The 27,843-nt window shown below is 43.6% G+C and overlaps 1 protein-coding gene across 6 annotated transcripts in view; it reads left to right on the top strand.

Moving 5' to 3' along the window:
* RBFOX1 (RNA binding fox-1 homolog 1) overlaps positions 1-27,843 on the top strand; it is a 1,962,285-nt gene that overhangs the window by 453,608 nt on the left and 1,480,834 nt on the right. For all 6 annotated transcript variants that reach the window (XM_081820076.1, XM_081820073.1, XM_081820077.1 and 3 more), the window contains exon 3: positions 15,456-15,488. In XM_081820076.1, the coding sequence (XP_081676202.1) occupies positions 15,456-15,488 (33 nt within the window). The remainder of the gene's footprint in view (positions 1-15,455; positions 15,489-27,843) is intronic.

Genomic DNA, 27,843 nt, shown 5'->3' with positions numbered 1-27,843 from the left:
AAAAAAAAGAAGAGGGCAGGGTCCATTGGAATCTTGGAAGGTTAGAGATAAGACAACATTTATCTTTCCAATTTTAGCTTCCTACAAGGAGGAGGTCCTTGACCTGAGGAACAGTGGGGTGACCTGATTTCGGGGACTACATGGGTCTGGGAAGTGGCAGTAATAAGGGTCACTGGGTGGTTGATCCAAACAGGAGGCTTGAGGCCACCAGAGTCCCCATGGGGCTCTTTGACTTATAGACAGGTCTGTATACTGCATCCCTTACTTAACCAAGTCATTGATCCAAAGCCTGTCCACCCCCCACCAACATCCTTGTCTTTGTGTGAATCCCTAGAAGCAGACCTCAAGATAGGCTTATTTGGGTGGCCCCAAGAAGCAGTTGGGGAAAGAAGGGAGAGGAAAGTGAGGAGACCAATGCAGGTACTTCAAGGACCAGGTCACCCTGTGGCAACTGGGGCTCAATACCAACTGGACCTGTGGGTGGAGCTGCAGGGTTGTTTCAGAGTCACTGCTAGGGGCACAGCCTTATTAGTTGAGGGATGCTCCTGTGTCGTTAGTGCTGATACCCTTCCCGCTTGCCGTGTGCACGGAGAAGCACACCCCTGCGGTGAGAGAAAGCCTCTGAGAGAGACTGACAGGTGCTGTGTGAAGACCCTGGTGTAGGAACAGCCAGGGGATACGTGTAAGGTATTGATGGATTTGCTACAAACCTCTATTAGAAACTCATTTCCAGATGTCCAGTTTCTCCCAGAAAGGCATCCCAAGTCCACACTCCAGGGCTCGTCTCAGTGGCCATTGCTTCTGATTTCCATCTGACATGGTTTCAAGGCTCGGCTTTTCCTGTCTGGAAAACAGATGTGGGGTGCGGGCGAGTCCCCCAGCTCTGACTGCCTGAGAAGGCTTTGCTCCTGCTTGGGATCCCCTCCTCACTTAGAGGACTGGCTAGCGTGTATTCTGAGGATTATTTATTAGCACCTCCCTGAGGCGCAGCTTCCCGGCAGCTTGTGTGCGATCCTGTGCAGAGACCCTCTCCTCCAGAGTCTTTAGAGCTTAGAGTTGCACTGTCATTTGTTCTTGAGAAGTAAACACGAAGGCTTTTTGTTCCTCTCAAAGCTTTCCAGCTACTCCCAATGCAGCCCAGCAGGATCCTGCTCCTAACTCAAACGGAATGTTATATATCGGATTTGTTTGCCTTTGCACATCATCTGCTCACAGATGTTTGTCCTTTGGCTTGTTTCTTTTTCTAATTAATTTTTGATTAAGTTTTGAAACACCTTCTGTCTCCACCAGTTCCTGCCACCACAGGTAATCCTATTTACTCTGAACCCAGCCTGGGGATCTGGTCTCTGGATGGCTCCACAGTCCCAGTGGCTAAGAGGGGATGGGGACTTTCAATTAACTGGTTAAGTGATCTTATCCCTCTTATCCAGACAAGGAAGGATAGTGTTTGGACTAAGTGTGAGGGAGGGAGAAAGGTAGATGAATCTGAGATATCTCTTGGAGGTAATGGGGGGAGTGGAAGAAAAGAGGTGTGGGAATTACCTGCGCGAAAGAAAATGGTGCTAATGCTGTTGTGCATGTTAAGAACATGGGTAGACATACACACACTCACTCACACCCTTTGAACCAGTAATTTCATTCTTTGGAATTATTTAGAAAAAGGAAGAAGAACAAAAATACCAGTTGCTAATATCCTGTGTTAGCACTAACACTGTGCTAGGGTTTTTAACAAAATAGCTGCAGAAGCACTAATAATATATAATGACAGTAGGCAACACTTATTCCATCTTCACTCTGTACTAAGAACTGTTCTAAGTGCTTCATGTTTGTTACTCTGCTTACTCCTTAAAGAGCCCTATATAGTCCCATTTAACAGATGAGGAATTTGAGGCAGAGAGAGATTAATGACCTACCTCAGCTTACACAGCTAGTAAGGGGCAGGGCTGATATTGAACTCAAGCAGGTGAACTCCAATGCTTCATCTCTTTCGTTTTCTTCACCCACCGACTCCCAAGATTTGACTCACCAGACACAGAAATAGCCAGCTCAGCCTGGGAGAGAAAGTGACAAAAGACGACTTTTCAGCGGCTGGGACTACAGGTGTGCAGCCTGGTTGGAGAATGGTATTGGGTGTATTGTGATGCACTGTTGGAGGCTCATGCATTCCCTGAGCCAAACCAAGCCATGGGTACCTGGTGCCCTCCTGTATCTGCCAATCTTGGCTTCCCTATTTCCCCCTTTCCCAGGCCTCCTTCGTTCCTCCCTTTTGCACACTTTGCTTGTGGGCTTAACCTCAAAAATCATCCCAATAATCCAGGACTCCTGCTGGATTCTGTTAAGACAATAACACCCCTGATAGTTATCATATGATTCTGAATTGTGTTCCACACCAAGAAAGAGGAATATTGGTGTCCATTCAGATCAGTGCTATATAGATCATTCCCAACTGGAAATGAGCTGCTCTTCCCAGGTGTACAGTGGGCACTTTGCCTTAACCTTCAAAGCCAGCAGTGGAGGTGCCTGCCCAGTATGATAGTGTCACCCTCATCTTGCCTTTAGCCTGCAGACCTTTCACCAAGAGCCCCCACCTCCTTAATTTTCCTCTGTATGTTATCTGAGGCATTGTCCACTCTACCAGAGATGTCCTAAAACCTGCCATCCCTGCCAAAGAAGATGAAATACTCAAGGATCACTATGCAGGACAAGGTAATAAGAAAAGTAAGCAGTCACCCACAGGCCCAGCCCCGCTGAAGCAATTACCAAATTCTTCCTCAGTTTTGAGATTGCAGTGGGCAGAGCAGAGACGATAGTGGTGAAACATAAATTATGTCATCTCTGTGCCATCAGAGCTTCTGAGCATTCCTTCATGCTGTCCTTTTCATTTTGGCTCCGTAAGTACTGTGTCCTTTTAAAAAGAGTCATTGAACATGTGCACTCAAAGGTGACAGAGAAACCATAAGCTTGGAGTTGTGTGTACAGTGCTCTAAAGGAATTGTTCATTGCTGGGCAGATTGGTGAGTGAATGAAGCAGGATGTAACAACCCAGGTGTAGATAGGTTCTGAATGTTTCGAACATTATGTTTGGAGAGCAGGGGTCCTATAATCAGACGCACCTGAATTCAAATTGCCTTTCCGTGACTTTTAGCCATACATCCCATTTGGGGCTAATTACTTCACCTCTTTGACCAAGCATTTTAAAAATTGGGGCAGTAAGAATCCACACTGTAGAGCTGTGCTGAGGATTGAGATAATGTCTAAGAATACCGAGTTTTTTCTTTAATCCACGGGATAACCGTGGGAGCCCAATGCAGGGCTCAATCCCAGGACCCTGAGATCATGACCTGAGCTGAAGGCAGATGCTTAACTGACTGAGCTACCCAGGTGTCCCCACTTCTACCCATCCTTTAAGACCTAGCTCTATGCCACTTCTTTTTAAGACCCTTTTCTCTCTTCCTTATGTTCTGACCTTATTCTCTCTGGATCCATGAGACATTTCACTATGGATACGTTGGTTATAGTACTTACCTCACTATAAGATAATTGTATGTTAACAGATGAGACCTGTCCCAGAAAAAGAGACCTCTTATGTGGAGAGAGAGGATGGCCAGTGAGGTGTAAGCTGAATGGGGGCAGTGCAGGGAGGGAGTAGGCACACTGAAGTGAAAGATGGAGGCTCAGATTCACCATTTCAGCCTCAGCTTGTGTTTTGTGTCCTGGAGTTGGGCAAGTCTATAATCTTCCAACTAGGCATGGAAATTGCTTGGGAATGGCCAAGAGGAATTATGAAAAGTCAAGATTGCACAGTTAAGTTTCCCAAAAGATTGGGGGTGAGAGTAAAATCTGGTAAATGTGCTGGACCTCTAGCCTGGGGTGTGGCCTGCCCTGACCCTTGGTTCCCTGAGTTTGGCAGGAAGGATCGCATTTCAGACTGAGTCAGACCCCTTGGCCTGACCACGTAATGTAATCATTTATTGCACACCTGTGCCTGACAACACACAGCCTGCCTTGGTGATTTCCACTGATGATGATGTGCCTCATCTGTAGCAACAAGGACTCCTTCTTGGGGGGTAGAGGCCCTCAGAAAAGGGAGCCCAGCGGTCTGGGCTTGGTCCAGCTTAATAGAGAACAGAGATGCAAAGTCATGGGGGTGGGCAGTAGAGAGCAGGATGGCATTCTGGCTAAGGATGCTGGGTTTCAAATTATGGCTTTGAAGCTGTATTAGGATACTCCCAGCCCCTGTTAAAAAAAAAACAACAAAAAACAAAAAACAAATTTCAGTCCTTTAACACAGTACAGTTTATTTTTTGCTTCCTTAGCAGTATAGTGCAGCTGTCCCTGGTGCTCCAACAGCCCTCCACAAGGTGATTCAGGGATCCAGGCTTTTTCCATCTTATAGCATTCCCCTCCTCTTAGTCCTCAGAGGGCCCCAGAAATATTTAGAAATGCCTGGGGAAATATTCATAAATGTATTCAGAAATGCCTGGAGAGAGATGCACCTGCCTCGTAAGCTCCTTGGTCTGGAAGTGACTTGCTCTCTATTTGTCTCATTCCATTGGTGAGAACTAGTCACATAGCACCATCTAGATGCAAGGGAGCCTGGGAAATGTAGACCCTGACTGGGCAGCCATTTCCTAGTGGCAACTCCACATTATGGAAGGAGAAGCATGAATCTTGGTGAATATATAGTCATTTCTATCATTTATTAGCAGGAAGGTCTAGTGGTCCTGGTCACTCTCCTACCTACCTCTATGTGACCCTTTTGTGTTGCATTGTAGTTTTCATGACTATGTTCTGCGGTCCAAGAAGAAGGAATTTATTGGAATGGGGCTCTCAGAATCTATAGGAAGGGAGATGAAAAGGTTGGAAAGAAGCAACAACCAAACTAGCTCTGGAGTCCTGGGAAGCAGGAATATTCTCATAGCAGAACTGGTCTGGGCAGAACACTACCATTCATGGGATAAATATACCCCAGCCATTTGTTTCTCCCTCATGTCACTGATTCAAAAGATCTCAAGAGAGAGGGGGACAGTGCTTGGACATATGTACATCCCCATTGTCCTGGGGGGATTGAAAAGACACATCCAGCTTTGTGGTCCTCAACCCTATCTGCTCATCAGAGTCATCTGGAGAGCTTTAATGAATACCACTGCCCAGTCCCCTCCCCACATCAATGAAATCACAATGCCTGGGACCAGATCCTGGACAGCAGCCTTTTGTCCAGCTCTGACTCCAAAGTGCAGCCAAGGGGCGCCTGGGTGGCTCAGTCGTTAAGCGGCTGCCTTCCGCTCAGGTCATGGTCCCAGGGTCCTGGGATCGAGCCCTACATCGGGCTCCCTGCTCCACAGGAAGCCTGCTTCTCCCTCTCCCACTCCCCCTGCTTGTGTTCCCTCTCTTGCTATGTCTCTCTCTGTCAAATAAATAAATAAAATCTTCAAACAAAAACAAAGTGCAGCCAATATTAAGAATCATGGGATCTGCCCTTTCAATGTCTGAAGTGGGAAAAGGGCCACTTCAAGTCACCTCCTTACTGAGACCACACAAAGATGTGGGGGAGGTGGTTTCTTGGAATGGAAATTGAGATTTTTTTTTTTTTAAGATTTTATTTGTTTGAGAGAGAGAGAAAGAGATAGTGAGAGAGAGAGCACAAGCAGGGGCCAGGGAGAGGGAGAAGCAGGCTCTCCACTGAGCAGGGAGCCCAACATGGTGTTCCATCCCAGGACGCTGGGATCATGACCTGAGCCAAAGGCAGATGCCTAACTGACTGAGCCACCTAGGCACCCCAGAAATTGAGATGCTGGGCAACCAAAAATGATAAGTGTTTATATGCCCAGAATGTGCCTTGGGGTATGACTTGTGCCCTGCATTTCCCTCCCCAACATCAAAACATTCAAGGTCAATGTATGTTTTCCCCAGCTTCTGCTTATCCTCTATTCTTATCCAGGCATTATGCCTGATCACCTCTCCCAGCCTTATGTGCATTTTCACCAAGGACTCATAGAGGCAAGAGTTAGGGCTTTTTAACCTGAAGGAAAGCATCTCCAATTATGGGATTCCAGGCACCATGACCATGAAGAAAGGAGATACTGAGGGGGGGGCGGGGAGGAGTCCAGAGATGTTTCCATAGCAATTCGAATTTTACCATAAGGGCTTTGGAAGAAAGGGCTATTACAGCTAGGGCACCACCTGTGCTTCTCTCCATCTGTGGCTGATGGTTAAGAAGGGAAGGGAACGGATTTGGAGTCAGGCCAACCTGAGCTCACATTCCTACCCTGACTCTTAATTGCTACGTTGTCTGGAAAAGATTCCTGACTTATCTGGGCTCTTAGTTCCCACAGTATTGATAAAAGGGTGATAATAACCCCTACCTGGCAGAATCGAGGATTGAATGATGGAGTATAAACAATGCCTGATACATGAAGTGTGCAAAACTAATGTTAGATCCCTTGTCTCTTTGCTTTATGTCATTTGGAGTCACTCAGCCCAGCTTTGCTCTAGATCACCAATCTGTGGGGAAGATATCATTAGGAAGATGGGTAGAATATTTGAAAGGATTGGCAGGAACTAGTTGGTGTCTAAAAGCTTTCTGTACATTTTTTTTTTTAACTGGAGAAAACTTGGAAAACATAGAAAAGAGAAAGATGAAAATGAAATATCCAATTTTACCTCCTGAAGAAAAACACCACTAATTATTTTTGGTATTTCCTTCCCACATTTCTCCTATTCATGTTTTTTTTTTTTTTAAAGATTTTATTTATTTGACAGAGAGAAACATAGCGAGAGAGGGAACACAAGCAGGGGGAGTAGGAGAGGGAGAAGCAGACTTCCCGCTGAGCAGGGAGCCCGATGCGGGGCTCGATCCCAGGACCCTGGGACCATGACCTGAGCCGAAGGCAGACGCTTAATGACTGAGCCACCCAGGCGCCCCTCTCCTATTCATGTTTTAACATAATTGAAATCATGTACTGTATGTTGTTTATATTCTGTTTTTTTCCCCTTAATATATAAGCATTTTCCCATGTTATTTCAAACTTTGCTTAACCATTACTTTAATAGAAATATAGTTCTCCATGATAAAGGGATAACTCAGTGAGCTGAGTCGGTTCCCTGTTGTTGGGCAACTAGGTAGTTTCCATTACAAAAATGTTACAAAGCATCCTTTTGTGCCACAAACATTTGCTGTATCTCCAGTGTGTCCTTAGGAGAGATTCCCAGGAGCAGAGCTACTGAGTCAAAGAAAAAGGAGGTTTTTAAAGATCTTTATATACATTTCCAGATTTCTGATCTAAATTTGAAAACAGACCTATCTCAGCTTTTTATAACTTTGTAACCTGACGTTAAAAAGCAACAGGGGCTCTCTGGAAGGACACACAAGTGGCAGCAACTTCTCCCTAACATTATAGGATCTGGTAAGAATGGGCTCAGGAAACCCTACCATCCCCCTACCCACACCAGCCCAGCCTCCTGTCTGCCTCATAATTAAGCTTCAGATAATGTTTGTAATCTCTTGGTGTTTTCCGGCATGTGTCAGAGTGACTGATGGGCTCGTCACAGCTCAGACACCCATCATTCCCGGGCTATAACTACTTTAACCTTCCTGATACACCAACTTCAAGGGCAAACCAAGGGCAGGGATTTGTCAGCCCCTTCCTGCTCAGCCTCCCCACCACAGGCGGCTTTTCCTTTCTTCTCCCTGCCCTGCATCCTCTTGCTCTTCTCAGAATCATCCACAAGATAGACCTAAGGCAGTTGTTCAACACCATAAGTAAAACTATTCTTAGGTTACAAGCTGCCAGAATTTTGAAGCGAGTGCATGTAAATATTTCATTTCTGACAGTGAGAGTTATTAAGAGAAACCTTGTGCATTTTCTAGAAGAATTTTAAGAGACGTTTATTCATTGGACATGTCTGGAGCCTACGGAATTTGGTTGGGGGGGTGGTTGGTGAATATCATCTGTGAATGGGTTCTTTCCTTTTTTACACTCACATTTAAAAATCTGGGCTGAGTTCTGGTGGCTCAGTGGCTGAAACCAAGTCCTGGGCTAGAATGGAGGAGAGGGATGGCGGGGAGAGAGGAAGCTGCCTGCTTTAAAAAAAAAAATACCCCTTTGGGTGGTCTGTTCACCGGCTGTTCCATTAAGTGCAGTGGAGCTTAAAATACCAGGTGTTAGGACTGCTGCTGTTACAGTTACTACACCAAACTCACTGAAATGACAGCCATCTGATCTCTATCTCCAACTCCATACCAGACATTCCCATGAATCCACACCAAAGAGGCGGTGAGATAGATTTTTGTGTCCGTTTTCCAAATGAGGAAACTGAGGCACAGAGAAGTGAAGTAGCTTTCCCTTGGCCATGCACACAGCTTATAAGTGGTAGAGCAAGTATTTACAAAGCCCAGGGATTTCTGATTCCAGAGCAACCCATATACATTTTACCAGCTGGAAATCAAATTGAGCTCCCATGAACATCATCACTTGACAGTAAATCTGGAGTGTCGCATGTAGAGATGCACAAAGAACAGCACATGGTTCTGTGAAAGGAAAGATAAATTCACCGTTTACTGTGTGCCAGGGACCATGTCAAGCACTTTTGAATATTTTTTTTTTTGCTTAATTATTAAAATGATCTTGTAAAAACATATTTTCCCCATTCATAAGTGTACAGTTACAGGTTTGGGAAGGATAAGTACCTTTTGTTGTGATTATCTATTGCTGCGTATCAAAGTACCCCAAAACCTAGTGGCTCAAAATAGCAGCCATTTATTATAGCTCAAGATTTTGTGAGTCAGGAATCTGGGCGGGGTGTGCCAGGTATGGACTGACTGAGGTTTCTTGGTGTCATTCAGCTGCCAGACAGACAGCCTGGAGGGTCCAAGATGGCTTTTCTTATGTGGATGGCACGTTGGCCAGGGAGGCTGGAAGTTTGGGCTCAGCTGGGACTCTCTATCAAAGTGTCTCAATGTGGGCTCTTCCCGGTGGTCTCAGGGTAGTTGGACCTCTGATGTGGCAGCTGAGGGCACTCAGAGAGGGTCCCCACAGACAACAGTAGCAGCTGCCAGTCTTTTAAGGCTGGCCCAGAACTGGAACAACATCCCTTCTGCTGTAAGCTGTTGGTCAAGGTAGTTTTAGAGACCACCCGGAGTCATGGATTGGGAACATAGACCCCACGTCTCAGTGGAAGAAGTATCATAGAACGTGTGGCCAATTTCAGTCAGTACATGTGCCCAAGATGACATACTAGAAAGTGGTAAAAACAGGTTTTGAACCCAGAACTTGACTCCACAACCATGCTTAGAGTCCCTAGTCTCCAGGGGATTCAACTTTTGTAGATAGAACATTGCAGGGACAGATGCTAGTGTTTACTGTTTAAGAGATAACATGGAACCAACACCACGTGGGGGGTGGGGAGAGAATTTCCCTATTCCGTTTACAGAGAAGTAAACTCTCTCAGATGAGGAAAGTGACCTCAAAGCCACTCAGCTGCTGAGTGGCAGGAACCCCATTTGTCTTATTCCACAACCCAAGCATGTCTCTGCTTTATTATTCTTTGATGATAGCACTTGGAAGTTATTCTATGTAACCAGAGAAAACAACCCAGAGACTCAGTCAGTTCAAGTAAGAGTTGACTCAATATGGTGAAGAATTCACAACCCATTGCTGGCCCCTTTGGTCAAGGTGACTAATGAAATGTTTCCTGTTATCCCAGAATAGATCATTAGGATCATAACTGAATACAAAGGAGTGCTGAGCATCTCTTACACTTGAAAGAGGGCCAAACACAAGGGCCCAGATACCTCCTCAGGGCTCTGTCAGAGGGACAAGCCAGCTCTGTTTTAGATATAGAAGCAGAAGATCAGAGGATTCAGGGAGAGAAAGGAGAATTTTTCAGTGTCAACCTGAAGAAAAGCTGAACTCTGAGGGGATCTCTTGTAGATACTGGGGAGCCAGCAATAAGAGGACTCAGTCTACTCATGCAGCTTCGTTGCTGATGGTCCCTTTCTGCTTATTCGAGCAGAGGAGAAAACAGAGTGGTATGGAGGAAGGGAACAGCTTCAGTCTCAGCTTTGCTTTTGTAAACTGACCAGTGAGTCTCCTCTGTGTCAAGAGGATGCCACAGAAGACCTGGGTTTGAGCCATGTAGCTTGTGCACCCAAGAGGACCAGCTGCAAAGTGAGGGGACCTCAGCACCAAGAAACTGTGAGTTCTACAGACCGAATTAATCACTAGGAGAAATTGGAAGAGGTTGGATGGAAGTGGATTTTCTATCAGGGAATCATGCAGAGGGGTCTTGGGCAAGGCAGTGCTGTAGTGAAGAGGTGTGGCCAGGCCTTGCTAGCTCTGCTCTATAAAACCATCTTCTCTTCTGACATATAGCTTGACCACATACATGTACAGACACCCTTGCCATTATATGTGGCCACATGACTGAGCTCTAGCCAGTAGAACATGAGCTGAAATGCATGACATTTTTCTGGGTCTGGTTCATAAAGACGACCATAGTGTTCCTCCATGTGTTCTCCTCCTTCTGGCTGGCCGGTATGAAGATGATCATGGTGACCTTGGAAGCCACATATTAAAGATGGCAGAGCCTCTTTCATCCTGGGTCTCTGAATGATGGTGTGTAGGAGAGCTGGCCTCTAATGTGTTCTTCCACCTAGGACTGTTACGTTGTGTCAAGCCATTACACATTTGGTTGCTGCAGCTTCAATGTCCCTGGCAAATATAGGAGGGCTGCACCCACAGGCTTCCCAAAATCCACTTGTGCCCCATGAAGGTATCTAGAATCATAGAGACCTGGGTTCAGTTCACTGCTCTAACAGAGAAGTAATTTAGCCTCTTTAATCCTTATCTAGATCCATTTAAAGTGAGCTCTACCAGTCAAATGAGCTAATAAATTCTTTTGTGTCTTTAGACTATTTTGAATTGTTTCTATCCCATACTACCAAAAAAGGCCTGTCTACTACTACCCCTGCAAAATTAATAGAGTGGTACCCCAAAATGTTCAGCACTGAAGATTGAATAGTTTGGAGCAACAGAGCCCCAGATGGTATTTGGGCATCTCAGACTCAGGTGCTTAGGAGACTAAGTGGGTGTGCCTGAGGAGTGATCTTCCTTCTATCAGTTAACTCAATCCTGGTATCTGTTAATCTGTGGGAAATCCCAGGAGGGAATCCATATCTCCATTGTGTAGGCATAATCCCTGCATGGGTTTTGAAGGCAGTTTTGATGTCTGATCTGTGTTCAAACCCTGCCTCTGACACCTTATGGTGTGGAAAGGAACTTGGCATTCCAACCTCAGCTTTCCTAGCTGCAAATGTGGCAGGAGAGCCAGCTCCTAGAGTCATGGTGAGGATCTCAAGGTAATCATGCACATCAAGTTTCTAGCACAAGCGAGGAGGAAACCCTTAATGTCGGCCTTTGCAATTTCAAACACATGTAGAGAAATGGAAGAAGAGGAAGGAAATGATTAAAGGGATGGGAAATGGCTGGAACAAAGCTTTAAGGAGTGTCCTGTGGGGAGTTTCCGGCATCCCTTCTGTGCCCTATGCTGGCGCACAGAATGCTTACCTCAAAGATGGCTCTAATCATTATCAGCCCCTGCTGGAAACCCTCTGATGGCTGCTGCTGACAAGATAAAAGCCAAATGCCTTAGCCTGGCACCTGCAGCCCCTACAGAAACCTCATTCATGCAGCTGGCCTCTGCAGTCTGTTTTAGGTGCCCGACATACCTCAGCGGATCATAGATGGGCCCCTGAGGTCTGTGGGTGCCACATTCCTGAATAAGCCCTGAGCTATGTGTATTAGAACTGAATCTAACAGAATTAGAACTATAAAATCAACCCCCAATGCAGAAACCCCCAATGCAGTATATAAAGGGTTCTAGTAACTTTCACCATTTGCTTTTCCTATATTTATCTAGTATGTGGAATTATAAATCCCAGTATGATTTATCTTCAGTTGGCCACAAGCCCCACCACTCCCTATCATGAGCATATGACCCAGCTTCTACTCTGTCATATGAATGGGTGAGAGCTGTGCTTAGTTCACTCTTCAATGAGAAAAAGAAACCCAGCACTTCTCTGAAGTCTCTTATTAATATTGAAGCACTATAAAGCTTTATTTTTATCCTATTTTAAATTTATGGTTAGCTTGACAAATAATATGTGGATACATTCTCAATGAAAAAATTTCAAACAATTCAGAGAAAGTTCCTCACAACTTTCTTCAACTCATCAATTCTCACTCAAGTTCCAGTTTCCTCCTTAGAGGTAGACGTTTTGTTAGCTTGATGAGTATCCTCCTGGACATTTTTCAGACATATATCTATGTGTGTGCAGGGAGGGAAGGAGGAATGTATAATGCATATAGACCTTAGGGTTTTTTTTTTTTTTAGAGATTGGTACAATTTTATGTGTCCTATTCATTTATCATATGTGCTGTACCAGTCTTTTCATGTCAGAACACTATGAAAAATATAATATTCTAAGTGTGCATAGTATTTCATAAAATGGGTGTATCATAATTGGTTTGACTTAGAAGATCATAAATTTGGAGTCCAACAGCCACATCCAGACTACATATGTATTTTGTTTGGCCAGAATCATATCTTGCTGTTCTAAGTTAAATGCAATAGCTTTAGGTAGAGTAGGCAATCTCTAATTTCCACACAGGCCCCTCCATTCCCTATTATCTTACAGGCTGCCCACTTTATACATTTTCTTCTTTTTTTTTTTTAAGATTTTATTTATTTATTTGAGAGAGAGAATGAGATAGAGAGAGCATGAGAGAGGGGAGGGTCAGAGGGAGAAGCAGACTCCCCGCCGAGCAGGGAGCCTGATGCGGGACTCGATCCCGGGTTCCAGGATCATGACCTGAGCCGAAGGCAGTCGCTCAACCAACTGAGCCACCCAGGCGCCCCACTTTATACATTTTCATTACTTCCCTGGCCCCTGTGGGTGTTTGTGTGTTCAAACTCAGTATTTCAGCCGTTCTTTTATTTGAGGATGTTTAAAATTTTTTAGAAATGTATTGTTATCACAAACAATGCTGCACTGAATGGCTGTATCCATGCCCCTCCCTGTGTGTAGATTTATCTAAGGTCAAAGTAAGAATTGGGTTTACACAAAGTTAGTGAGGAGACACAAAAGTTAGAAGTTAGGAGAAAGACACAGGGTTAAGAGACGCACACTAAAATTATGAAGTGGAGAAAATCCAAGTCAGCTGAGAACCGTGTTGTCCTTGCGCTCTGTGAAGCCTGGACGGGCATACTGCTTAAGACCTGTAGCTGCTGAATAGCATGCTACCCTTCAATTTTCCCATTGGTTTTCAGCAGGGAGATGTGTGTGTACTTGTACACACACACACACACACACACACACGTGTGAGATTGTGTAACCAGGGCATCTGTGGCGAATTGCTTGGGAATCAGATATTCTCCCAGCCCCGGCTCTAATAGAGCTCCAGAGCAGAGAGCAAGATCAGGGAGGTATGATATTCATCATACCTTGGAGCGTTTCTCCAGGCCTGGCCCCTGGTTTCATGGTTTGGCAAGCCTCAGGCCATGGCTAATGGACTATCTTGGCTGAGGTCAGTTTGAAGGTTGGCCTCCTGTTTAGGAGGCTAATGATGCGTGAAGCTGCCAGTGGGCAGCAAGCTCTGTCTGAGCTACTTCTGGGGCTATTGCTTAGGTGAGGGCTGGTCTGATACCTTGAGGTGAGTGTGGGAGAGGTGCTTCTGGGAGCTGGGCCAGTGTGAGCTACAGGGCCTGGTCAGCTAATTCAGGAAGACATGGATTCCTAAGCACTTTGTTGGCGTCACAACTGTGAGCTGGTATTGATCCGTATCATAGTCAGTGTGGGCTGCTGTAACAAAATACCATACCCTGGGTAGATTAAACAACAGAACTTTGTCACAGTTCTGGAGACCAGAAGTCCAAGGTCAAGGTGCCAGCAGAGTTGGTGTCTGGTGAAGCTTGTCTCCTTGGGTTACAGATGGCCTCCTTTGTGTTCTGTCCTCATTTAGCCTTTCCTTGGTGCATACAGGTGGAGAGAGGAAGCAAAGGGAAACTAGCTGTGTGATATCTCTTCTGATAAAGGCACTAACCCCATCATGTGTAGCCCACCTTCATTACCTCATCTAAACTGAATTACCTCCCAAAGGCCCCATCCCCAAATATCATCACATGGGGGTTAGAGCTTCATGAATTTTAAGGTGACCATAGCAGTCTGGTAGGAAAATATGACTTAATTTGACCAAGTCAACCTTGGATATAAGATAGAAAGTTGCAAGACAAAAAGTTACAGAAAAAAAATCTTATCTGCCCCTATGCATATTCTGAGCCTATATGAACAATGGTGAGTGGTGTCTAAATCAAATCCTTTTTTTTTTTGCTTGCATAAATTAACCCATTTATTATAGGCTAGCAATATTTCAAATGGTGGAGCTTCTGCTGGTCTTTCAACTGCTTCAGTCCTCTGATGGTGGACTTTATTGTGACGGCAGAAGTGGTGTCGTAGGTCCCGGTACCACCAGCTACGTTTTCATGTAGGAACCACAGTGCCAGATCCCCACAGCTCGTCTTTTTGTCTTGGTTTTGCCACAGAAAGAACAAGTATAACTTGGCATGCTGGCTTATTTCAATCTTCTTCAACATTTTCCCGAGGGAGGCTCCATAATGGGTCCTGTATTTACCGACGATTCCTTCTTGGTGTGTTTAGCCATGGCGCTGCAAACTAGGTTTGAGCCCAGAGAGAGAAAATGGGCTGTGGGTAGGAGCCATAAAGTCTATATGATGTTATCTTGGGTTTTAATTTAATTTCCCTCCTTAATAATGTTCTGGGCTTGGAAGAATTAACTTTTCTAAACCCCATGTTCTCCTCTATGAAATGGGAATAATAAAAGTTGTTCTGGGGAGTAAATGAGACAGTAAGTGTAAAGTTGGCACAATGCCTGGCACAATGCTTTATTTCACAATATTTTGAGGCATTTTGAAAACAGAAAGCTATGGTTGCTATAGTTTGCAGTTTTACCTTCCCCTAACACTGACTTGAAACTTTAAGGGAAGAAAAAACCCTCAAAAATGTCTTCAATGCCTTTGCTTTTTCAGTGTTCATTTAATCATTATCAATGCACGGGCATTGCACACAGCCCTCCCCCCTTTTTTTTTTCCTGGCAAGATGGTTATAATGTGTTGAAAATATTAATTATCTTCTTCACCTTATACACAGGACTGGAAAAAACAAATCTTGTTGCTGTACTTGGTAGAAGAAAAAGTACCTCTGGGTGTGTGTGTGTGTGTGTGTGTGTGTGTGTACACATCTGTGTGTGTGCGTGTTGCACTCATTGTCCCCTTGGGTCATAACAAATTATTGATGCCAGTTCCTTTAAAAAGACAATTAATCCAATTACCTTCTTGTTGAATCAATACTAATGTCTTTTTTTTTCTTTAACTTTCAGGTTTTGACAAGCCTGGCTGCCAGCAAAGCTGAGGTAGGAAATGTGGTTTTTCTGTCTCTTTGGTGGACATTTTGACATGGTTTCCTTCTAAGGTGATGCAGTGAAATGGGTATCCCAGCTGTGATCTGCTCTGTGCAGTCTCCTGGTGGTTTGGATAGGGCATTGTCAGTTGGCTGGTTTCTCTGGTGCTGTTTGGGGCTGACCAGGTAGGTGTATACTGGGTAGTCTGGTAAAGATGGTTGGTGGTTTCAAAGTCAGATGTCCTGTTTGCTTCTGTCTTGGTGACTTGAGAGTCTGTCTGTATATACACATTATGATTCCAACTTCACTAAGATAAGCCCTTGCTTTGGCAGTGAGACCTCCATCCGTCTCTATGCCCTTCTTCCATCTCCTCCCTCCTCTTCCTTGCCCTCCTTGTCCTCTGGGGCATGAAGGGAACTGTGGCTGAGGCTGGTAAAGGATAAGAAAGACACTGGTCAGAGGTCATTAGCAAGGTGACCATCCTTGGGATTTGTATGTAATGTTCTTTAATGAATATCTCCAAAATACATCCAGTACCATGGGGCAGTTGCGCTCCCAACCCCAAGTTACTATGTGGGTAGAACAAGGAGCGTGGACCCTGGCCTCAAGAGACTGGGTTCTGTGTGGCATTGTGCATCACTGTAACTGCTGAGACTCACTCTCCTCATGTGCCCAGTGAGGATAATTACACCTCCTTTGGATCTAGCACGTGGGTGTGGAGGCAGATTCTGGCAGGGATCTACAAAATACAAGGGGACACCATTGTCAAAGAGTGGAAACTCCAGTTGAATGTCTATATCCTTGGATATGATAGCTTGGTTTGCAAAAGTTTTTCAGGAACTGTGATGCATTAATGGTGTAAATGTGACTTTGGATGCCTAGTGAGGCAGGTATTTGGGAAGCAGGTCTAAGGGAAGGGGAATGGAGTGGGTAGCAGAAGGATGGGGTAGAGGTAAGAGGCCACTAGTATCACCTGCTTCCTGTGATCTTGTGACCAGTGACTTGAGCCAGTCATTTATCTCCCCAAACTTAGTGTCCTGATTTTCAGGATGAGAATGTCAATACACATCACATGAGGTTGTTGGGAGCATCAAAATGGCAGTGACAGTGTACTTTTCTAGTCTGCTGTAACTAGAATACCAGTTTTCGTGTATTCAGCATGAATATACCATTTACTATGTAAGGATTTACATGTATAATCTTATAAAATCCTTACAGAAATGTTGTGATGTACACACTATTATAATCCTCATTTTCAGAAGAATAAACTGAGCCTCAGAAAGACTCAATAACTTTCCCAGAGCCATTCAACTAGTGAATGATAGAGCCAGGATTCAAGGTGGGGTACAAAGTATTGTTGGCTCTCAACTGCCATGCCATGTGTCTTCGTTCAGGCTGCTGTAACAAGATCATGTAGACTGGGTGGTTTAAACAACAGAAACTTATTTCTCACAGTGAGGAAGGTTGGGAAGTCCAAGGTCAAGACTCTGGCAGATATGATGTCTCTTGAGGACTCTAATCCTAGTTTGCAAGATGGCCATCTTCTTCTTGTATCTTTGTGTGGTAAGAGAGCAGAGAGAGGAAGCAGGCTCTTCAGTCTTTCCTTATAAGGGCACAAATCCCATTCATAAGGGCTTCACCCTCATGGTCTAATCACTCACAAAGGCCCCGCCTCCTAATACCATTACATTGGAGGTTAGGATTTTAACCTATGAATTTTTGGAGGACACACACATAAAAGTCCACAACACCACATAAAAACTTGATGCATAGTGGGTGTTCAGTAAATGTTAGCACTGCCAATCCTTAAGAGCCAGGCCTGCTTTCTAAATCATACCTGAATGTATCTCAGGCCTCTGAGGTCAGCACCACGGACAGTTGCCTGTTTCCTGCGATCTTCCATCTTTCTGCTTTTCCCCTAGATAGTCTCACATTTGTGTCACATTTGGCAATTTAAAACAAACAACAATAAAAACACCTTTACATATGTTGCCCCTTTTCAGTTTCACAGAAATCACATATGGGAGGATATTGCTACTGCCATTTTCAGATTTAAAAATGGAGTTTTAGAGAATTGGAATACTGTAAATATTGGTGAAATGTTTAATGATCTAGTAATTCCACTCCTTGTGTGCCCAAGAGAATTGAGTGCTTATGCACACCAAAAAAATGTACACAGGATTTTTCATAGAAACTTTGTCATAGCCAAACCAAATGTCCACAAATGGGATTACAGATAAATAAACTGTGGTATATCTATGCAATGAATACAAGATAGCAATCAAAAAGAATCACGTATAGATACATGAAATGGCCTGTATGAATCTCAGAAACATAATGTTGAGTGAAAAAAAAGTCAGAATAGAAGAATGCACTCTGATTTTATTAGCATGCATTCAAAACCAGCACTCATCTCTGGTGATTAAAGAAACAGTAGTGATTACCTCTGGGAGGTGCTGACTGGGTCGGGGGCACAAGAGAACTTACTGGAGATGGAAATACTCAACATCATCACCCGGATATGATCACACAGGTAACCAGCACATGTAACATTTATGGAGCACCATACTGAAGACATATGTACTTCATAGTACACAATTTGTATATCAACAGGAGGACAGGGAGGAGGAGGGGGGGAAGAAAAAGAAAATGCAAACATTAAAAATATAAAACAAGATAATGGAAAAAAAAGGATGATCAGGTGGGGGAAGTGGGATGAAAGTATAGGAATGCTCAGCAAATAGACAAAACTGTAGATTAAAAATAGCCTAAATTCACTCACTCATCCATTCCTTCCTTCCTTCATTTTTACTCTGGACTCCTATTTCCCAGATGGAACAGGTTTAAAAAAACAACAACAAAAACTTTTTCCTTCTCCTAACCATTGTTTCTGAGGCTAAATTGTAATTGCTGCAGCCAGATCATATTTTTTGCACTACTGCAGGGAGGTAACCTTTTATTAATTGAATTTCTAATGGCAATTCATCAAAGCAAGCGATCACCGTTATTTAATGCATGATCCATATTCATGGCATGTTCTGTTAGGTAAATAATAGTGGCTCTGGGAAAGTGCTTCTGTGAGGTCCTTTTCCTTCTCAAATGGCTTTCTTTTTTCCTAAGTACAGACAAAACGGTTGTAATTTCAGAAGAACAAACCCCACCTGTGGAGGAGTCATTGGTTACAGGCAGGACAAGAAGAATTACAAACCCACAGAATCAGTGAGAATGAATGGCTTTGCCAGTTCCCTTTCTCTCTACAGATTGACAGTGAATATGTGAATAACGTTTGCTAAATCTGGACTTTGAAAACATGACAGCAAGCTGTTTGTGCCAATAATTTTTCATGGCATATGCCACCCCTCCCCGCACCACACACAGTTTTAATAAGATGGCACATGGACTATTGAGAAATGTTAAAACCCTGCAGAGAAAAGAGCTTTATCTTGTGACCAAATTCTGCCCAGCAATGTTTATGACAGCTGAAGAATTTATCTTAAATTCCCTCTGCTAGCTGCAAAGCACATGGCCCTTTGTCTCTGAGCAGCCTGTAAGAACCAAACTAAGATGTCACATACATAATATAACAGATAAATGGCCCAATTTCCATGTCCACATGATGAATGGAATGCAAGTTCAGCACACACATATTTGCACATTAATTGGCCCTGCATGGTTCCATTTTGTTCCTAAGTTGCTACTGTATGTCTCGTGGACTCCTTCCCCTTCAGAATCATTAAGCTTGTTTTATCGCACAAATGCATACACATTTCCCCCCCTATTTATCGTCACGCAGCTTGCCCTGCTGAGAGAGAACCAAGTAACCTAGGCATAGCCATTGGATTGCAAATGCCTACATCTGAGTTCTCTCCACCACCAACTGCACATTAACACAAAGATCCGAGACCCAGCCCCACAGGTGGTTATGCTGACAGCCAAACAAAGGAGGTTGCAGGCGAGGATGTTTGAAAAAAATCATTTCTTTTCAGTTAGCAGTTGGTTTCTTGCCTCACCTTAATGATTTCCTGTTGATAGTTTAATGGCAATATAAACCCAGTGGAGGGCCTCAATTTTGATAAATTGGCCTGCTCCTATTTCATGGCAAAGGAATCAGACTGAGATTGATTGATATTATAGTTTTGCCATCCCAAATAATTGCAATGGCAAACAGTGCAGGTGGTAAAGCCCAGGGGCCTTCAGGAAATGTAGGTAGAATCTCCCTCCCACTAATCCCTTTTTCCTTCCAGAAGGAAACTTTATTCTGGGCCAATGAATCATTTATTTTCCCTGCCTCAACCCTGAGTCTCAGGTCTTCAGAGCCCTCTAAGCACTCTGACCCATACAGAGAGAAACCAGTGATTTTGGAAAGGGACTGAGTTTCTTTGGCTGGGGGCAAAAGACCAGTCCTGGCCATTTCAGGTCACCGGAGAAGCCAGAATATTTTATAAAGAAAAGTTGAGCTATTGCATGAGGAGGGTTACAGTGGAAAGAACATGAGCTTTGGAGTCTAATAGATGGCATATGAATCATGAGTCCACAGTGATAAAATGATATGCCTGTGGGGGAAGTCACTTACCTGCTAAATAAGTCTCTCATCAGTAAACTGGGGATAATGAAACCACCCCAAATGTTGGTTTGAACTTTAGAATTTAATAATATATATACAATGCCTAAGATAGTACCTGGCACAAAATAGATGTTCAGCAATAATTATTTTGTTTCCTCATACATCCCCTGTCTTTTATGTATCGTGTAAAGCATGGCAGTATGTACAGAGGCTCATTAAAAATTTATTTTGAGGGGCACCTGGGTGGCTCAGTTGGTTAAGCGACTGCCTTCGGCTCAGGTCATGATCCTGGAGTCCCGGGATCGAGTCCCGCATCGGGCTCCCTGCTCGGTGGGGAGTCTGCTTCTCCCTCTCCTGTTCCCCTCTCTTGTGCTCTCTCTCTCTCTCATTCTCTCTCTCAAATAAATAAATAAAATCTTTAAAAAAAAAAAAGAAATTTATTTTGAGACCTGTAGCTTTGAAAACTTGCGTGAAGATTTTGCACCATAGCTGACCCAGATCCTAGCCAGGCTGGAATTTATTTACATGGCTTAATTCACATTGGAGTTAATGGTCCCCTTTTCGCTACCAAGGACAAGATCCACTTGAAGATTAGCAACACTTTCAAACTCTTGGCCTTGTCTGATTTTGCCCAATCACACTTTGATAGTCTTCCCTGTCCTTGAAACCAGCTTAAAAGAATAGTTTAAAAAGTGCCTGGCCTTAATCCAAGAGCCCAGAATTCTCAGAGATATGGCTGATATGTTTTTAATTTGATGACAACTTAAGTGACAGCTGTTGTATCCTAGGCACAGCTCTAGGTCCTGGGAAACATATAGAACTTTGATGTGAAATCAGATCTGCAGAGAACATATGGTCCAGTGTGGGGTTGGGGGGTTATATCATAAATGCTATGGTATCCATTGTTTTATGAGCACCAGGGTATTCATAAGAGTGAAGCTCTCTCCATAAGCTGTAGTCCATATTTGGGAAGTTTTGAATTTGAGTTCAAATGTAAGTGAGCCTAGATAGGAGTGGCGTACCCATGGAGGCTTCCCAGGGGAGTAATATAAAGACTGGAGCCTTGAAAAGTAAGTTAGGTCATCATCCAGTAAAAAAAAAAGAGAACACGAGCAAAAGTACAGATAGGAAAGAGTTTACATGTTCAAGGAATAAGCATTAAAAGGGGGTATGGGAGCAGTAAAGGAGAGTGGAAGTGATTGTAGTGAACGTAGAGAAACCAAGGCTAAGTATCCTCATGCAAGGCAAAGAGGAAGAGGTTAAAAGAAAGAGGCGAGGGTAGTGAATGATTCACTGGGGTCAAGGAGAATGAGCATTGGTTTGATGGCACTGGACTTGGCAAGTATACAATCATTAATGTTCTCAACAGCAGCCTTCCCAATGTAGGTGGTGGAAGCACAAGTTAGATTTGGTGGCTTATGGAGTCAATGGAAAGAGAAGACCCATAAGCACAGTATAGACCAGTCTGTCAAGGGCCAAATGGTTGAGCCCAGTGAATGATGGTCTCTGACTTGAAGGAATTTTGAAGATGACAGAGGCTTGGGTATGTTGTAGGCCTGGAGGACAGGCCTCATAGGGTACGAGGATAGAATCAGAGCGCAGGTGGGGTTTACTCACTGAAGGTGACCAGAGTATCCCTGAGGGTATGTGCTCGGCTCACCATTGTGTCACCAGGGCTCACTACCTGTACCAGAGAACAATGGCATTAATTGGACTGAGAAAGGGCATTTTTCCTCCGTGACATTGAGAAACCAAGGATGGAGAGTAAGTGTGGATAAATTTGAAGGAGAAGGAAGAGAAATTGAAAGAGGTTATGCCTGGCAGCTTTCATTTTCTTAGTGAATAGCAGAGGGAAATTTACGTGCTGAGAATAGGGGAGTGGAGGTAGCATTGGGGGTTAAAGAGGAAAATAAGCAGAAGGAGGGAATGCACTGGTGAGAGGCTGATTGCTCAAGGAGATGCCTCTAGCAAACCAACATGTGTAAGCACCAGAGCAGGAAGATGAGCAGGAGCCCGCCAGCAGCAGTACTGAACACTGTGGCTTCATTCACCATGTGTGTACCGGGTGCCACACACTGTGCTATCTTGATGACAATCTTTAAAATGTGTGTCACTGTCCATGTTCTACAGAGAAGGACACCGACACCCTGAGCGGTGGTGGAGGCTCACCAAACTTATCTGAGAATTAAATAGCACGGCCAGTGTTTGAATCAGTCTGTCTGACTACAACTCTGGGGCTCCTTCCACTGTGAACATTACCACTGTGAGGATGGGGTGTGGAGTTCAAACCCCAGCTCCATTATTTCTTATCTCTCGTCCCTGCTAGCGGCGAAACTCAGCAAAATTACTTAACCTTTGTGTGTCTCATTTGTCTCCTCCATAGAATGAAGATAATTAAAAAATGAACCTTATAGCTTTTTCGTGAAGGTGAAAAGGCATGATATAAGGCATGGAAGGCAATTAGCATATTATTTAGTGCATAAATAGCTCATAATATATGTCAGTCATTATAGTTGTTTTTATTAGTATTGTTGGGAATTCATTCTAAGCCACAATAGGAAATAGCAGAGAAGCCAGCTAGAACCAGTCTGTATCCTCTAAACCAAGTGGAAGCATCAATCCCAAAGCCTTCCAAAAACACCTTACTTACTCCATGGACATTAACTAATGGTCCCTGAAAAAGGTGAGCAATAAAAAAAATTCTCTTTTCATTGCTTCTATCAGAGAAGAAAATGGGTTTCTGTGAGTTTTTGAGCATGAGTTAGAAGGATCTCAGCATTTATACTTTGCAATGGGGGTAATGAGAAAAGTAACCAAAGGAAAAAAAAAAAAAGCTACCTTTTAGTTAGCATCTGACTGTATGCCAGGCATTCTACAAGTCATTTTATGTACCTTCTCTTATTAACTTAACCCCTATAAGAGCCCTATGAAGTAAGTATGATTATTTTTCCTATTTTACAGATGAGCAAACTGAGGCTCAAGGTGGTTAGTTAAATGAGTAACAGGGGTAGCAGGAGGGGAATCAGGAATCACATCCATGACTGTTAGACTCCAAAGCCAGCTGAGGTGATGAGGAAGGGAAGCCAGGAGGCACCTCCATCTCTCAGGGGCTAGGCCTGGGCCTTTCACCCCTTGAGAGAAAAATCTAGTCTCTCCTCTTCTGAATTTTCTCTTCCTCTAAGCTTCCCCAGCTGCAGCTCAACCAATCTAGTTGACTCTGTTTTAAGATTTTGTGAGTGCTCTGTGATCATAAAACCCATTCCCACACCATGAATTATTTCCTACAGTTTTGACACCATTTATTTCCATAGCATTATACATTCCAGCCTTCTGACTGTTTAAGATCAAAAGATGTGCTCTGGGCTCACATTTCACTCTCCCTCTCAGATGCGATCCACCAAATTGGAGTGAACAGTGGAGGCTCCAGCCTGTCATAGTCTGTAATGTTGCATAATTCCAAGGGCTCAGCATGTTTTATCAATGGTGAAGGAGAAATGGACTCACACACGGTGGGAGGGCTTCTGCGGGGGAATAGGGAGAAAGCTTGGAAATGGCAGCTGAAGGTCAGCATTGGGATGTTCAGAAGCACTCCAGGGGGTGGGGAGTTCAACTGGTTGAACTTGATTGAAACCAAGGCCAAGGGCAAAAGTTAATGAAGGGTCAGTGGAGAAGGAGGAGGTCCACGTAGGCAACTGTGGGATTCTCCCCTGAGTAAATCAGGGAAATAATCCTTCTAGCAAGGGGCAAGGAGGAAGGGCTGTGGTTGTATCCAGGTGGGGCTCGTGTCTGGAACTGAGCAGACTACGTATGCATTAGCAAATGGAGCTCTTTGGGATCTATGCACTGATTCAACAAGCTTAAAGAGCATCTACTATTTTGTAGTTATTCCTTTAGACCCTGTCACTTAGAATGAATCAGGCATATTCCTGCTCTCAAGGAGCCTATAATCTAGTAAAATATATGGATGGGTGAAGAGATGTTTTTAGCAAAGTTCTAAAGTAGAGCAGGGCTCAAGGGAGAGAGTGAACACCTAGAGGGGATGATCAAGTCTCCTGGGAATCTCGAGAGACTTCCAGAGGACGTGAGGCTTCCTTTTCCACTCACCCGTGTGCCCTAGCTCTAAAATCAGTAAGAGGTCTTGAAAACCATATACCTGGATACCACACTCCACGGCATATTTCAATAATTGGGAACAAATCTGACAAGCAGCAAAGAGACTGCTTTGGGTTGACTATGTATGTGAATCAGGGATGAGAGAGGAGAGGAGAATTGGAAAATTAGTTGGACATGTGGATTGGCATGTAATAATGGGGTGTTGAAAGTGACTCCTCATGATGGTGATGATGGTGGTGGTGGTCATGAGAGTAACCAACATGTGTTGAGTGCCCACAGTATGTTGGGCATAGTGCTAACCATTTTACATGGATTACCTTGTTTGTTCCTTCCAAGAAACTTGGGCAGGTGAGTATTAATATAACCTTCATTTACTGGGTGAGAAAACCAAGGCTCAGAAGAGTTGATGGGATCCATCCAAGGCCATTTGGCTAGTAGGCAGAATTAGTATTTGCTTCTAAGCAATTTGCCTTCTGAACCAGCAGCCCAGCTAAGATGGGGGAAGCAGGCTTGAAAACCCCCTTAGGTTAAAGTCTGCATTGCTCAGCACAAACATCTCATGACAAATGATGCTCACACACTTTGGAGAAACTTCGCGACTGTGCCTGATTCTCAGCACTAATGTAGCTTGACTTGGGGCTGATATCCCACTGATCTCACCAGAATGACAATTGGGGAGGAGGGGAGGAAAGAGTTATTGCTATTCCGGTTTCCTTTATTGAGCTATGAATAAATGATGATAGCTGTGAAATAGTGTGGTGTTTAGATCATTTCTGGTAAATTAAAAAAAAATAAAAATTGAATAAAGTGGTAATCCATGCAGCCATTTAAATAAGAGGAGTGGAACAAAATTAGTAAACTCTTTTAGTGTCTTTCTGGCCTTGTCATTCTAATGTAATTAGTTTGCAAAAATATTAATTAATACTCAAACAGCTGACATGTTTTACATGTTGATTTGAAATGTGTTAATTATGTTTTATACTTTGCTCTATTACTGTCCTCAGCAGCAGCATAGGTGGGAAGTCTGGTCCTATGGCCCCCTCCTCCTTATAGGCTGGCAATCATGTAGATATTGAGAGCCCTTTTCAACGCTCAGAGCTACTCTTACCTTTGGAGAGAAGGAGAGAGAATATTGTCTAGAAATAGAACGTTAGTGTTTTCAACTAATGTGGTTGCTGACTGTAAACACAGTATCTCAAGAAGGCTTCTTGAGTTCCAGTAAGCAGATGCTGTGCTGGATCAGCAGGGTTTTCTGATAGTAAGTTGAAGCTGGAAAGAGTGACTGCTGAGCATCTTTCCTTGGATTGCATTCAGTCTTCAGACTAGATTCTGCTCAGATCTTGCAAATGGATTACATACTCCAGTCTTAGAAGAAGGTGGATTCTAGGTGTGTCTTATGGCAGATCTAGCCATTGCCATGATTAGGGGATGTCGTCCATTGCTCTGTGGTTTTCTTAGTTAAATATCAGTCAGGAGAGGTTAGGCTAGGCTGAAGTAACAAGTGAAGTGGGTAAGTTTAAATGACTTACCCAACAGAGGTTTCTCTTTCACCCATGCTGCACATGCAGTGATCGTTGGGTGACTCTCCATGGAGTGATCAAACAGTACAAGCTGCTTCTACCTATGGCTGCTTCGTGTCAACACACACCTTGGCCATCAATATGGCAGGGAGCAAAAGAGAACACAGAGTCTCTCTTGTGTTTTTTGTTGTCTCAGCACAGAAATTATATACATCACTTCCACCCGTGGTCTACCAGCTAAAACTCATTCCATGACACCCACTGCAAGGGGCCTGGGAAATGTGAGGAGCAAGTACATATTCTGTGAGAATTAAATACCTGCCACAATGTGATAATGATGATGATAATCATCTCTATTGTCATCCCAACCATTGTGCTTCATCAGGCCCTACACTGTGGCTACCTGCCAGGCACCTGTTTTGTGTTGGGCAGTTTCTCTCAATTCCCTGTCCTTCTTTCCATCATGAAGAAGAAGGGGAGGCTCGGAGGGGTGAAACTTACACATTTACAGTCACATAGTCAGTAAGGGTCCAGCCGGGATTCAACTCACAATCTGATGGCAGAGCCTCCAATGGTCTCTGGCCCCCAAAGTTTTTGGCAACTGTCCCTGTGTAGCATTCTAGGAGGAGGAACTGGGAGCAGCACTCAGGACACCTGTGAGGAATCAGGATGAGGGTCTGTTAAGTTCCTAAGGCATGAGATGATTGCTGGCCCAAGTTTGTGCAGAACCTATCACTTCCAGCCTGTAGATTCACATTCCTTATCACATTTGACACTTATAATAATCCTATGGAGCATTTGCAAAGAATGTGATTAGCTCCTTTTTATAGACACAGTGACAGAGGGCCCAGGAGGACACTTGCCAGAAGACACCTGGGTAAACAGGTCTCTGGAGTCCTGAATTTGCCTCTGTGTGTATAGGACTGAGGGTCCTCAAGACCCTAGACCAGAGACCTGTTCTGTTTTGGCATTTGGGGAGAACTGTGGGCCTCTCTGCAGATAAAAGTCTTCAAATACTTAATATAAAATACTTACGATCACAAAGGAAAGCATTTATTTTGAAATGAATTTACTAAAATAATGGGATCTAGTAAAATTGTTTACTTTATAACACATTAAATAGCAAGCAAGCCTAGTAATTACTATAATTTGGAAATAGCAATAAGCATTATGGTGTTTTGAGATATCTGTGACTATTATAATGTAAAGTGACTAAAAAAATCTGTTATTTCTCTTGGCGACAAAGTCACAGGTACTGGTATTACTACTGTGATTTGTTGCTTGCATTCAAAATTAAAGGGAATGCTAGATTACAGTGGGATGCTGGTGGAAATTTAGTTTTATTTTTCCGATCCAAGTTCATAGACCCACTGGGGTCCATCTAGAGGACCCCCTTAGAGGTCTTAGAAGCTTAAGAACCTTGTTCATCCTTGGCTCTAGAGTAGGATGGCCCAAAGCCATATTATGGAAACGGTAAAGTTTGTGGTACATCCATCCACTTATTCTCTCCCACCTTTGTCATTGTCATCCATGCCCAGTGCCTGGTCTTGACCCCAGATCCTTCTTTCCCTCCAGAGCACATGTGGTATTTAATAGGACTGGAGTTTATTAAAGGCTTATATTTTTTTCGATACTGGGCACTATGGTAAGACTTCATGCCTATTATTTTACTTAATTCTGGTATTGTTACACATATTTTACAGAAAGTAATAATGATGGTTAACATTTATGAATACTACTATGCACCAGGCAGTCTTCTTAGCACACTTTATATACTAAAATAACAACAATTACTATAATAGCAGTTGTAGCAGATTAGACTTACATAGCACTCCCTAGATGCTAGGCTTATTTTATTCTAAGCATTTTATACATTTAGCTTAAATTATTCCCCACCACATTCCTATCAGGTGAGTGTTAGTTGTTCCCATTTTACAGAATGGGAACTAGGGGCATAGAGGTTTAAAAACTTGCCCAAAGTCACATAACTAACGAGGTGAAGCCTTAAATCTAGATGTTCCAATTTCAGAGTCTGTGAGGTTAGCTAACAAGTTCCACTGTCTTGCTTTTAACTTCATTAAATGCTCCTCAGAACAATTCTAGAGGTGAATGTTATGTTTGCCCCATTTCATAGATTAGGCAGTTGAGGAATAGAGAAGTTAAGAAACTT

The sequence above is a fragment of the Leptonychotes weddellii genome, chromosome 5, assembly GCF_054177405.1.
Source record: "Leptonychotes weddellii isolate Sample4059 chromosome 5, ASM5417740v2, whole genome shotgun sequence".
In the NCBI taxonomy this organism is placed as follows: domain Eukaryota; kingdom Metazoa; phylum Chordata; class Mammalia; order Carnivora; family Phocidae; genus Leptonychotes; species Leptonychotes weddellii.
This window is presented reverse-complemented; position numbering and strand designations above follow the sequence as displayed.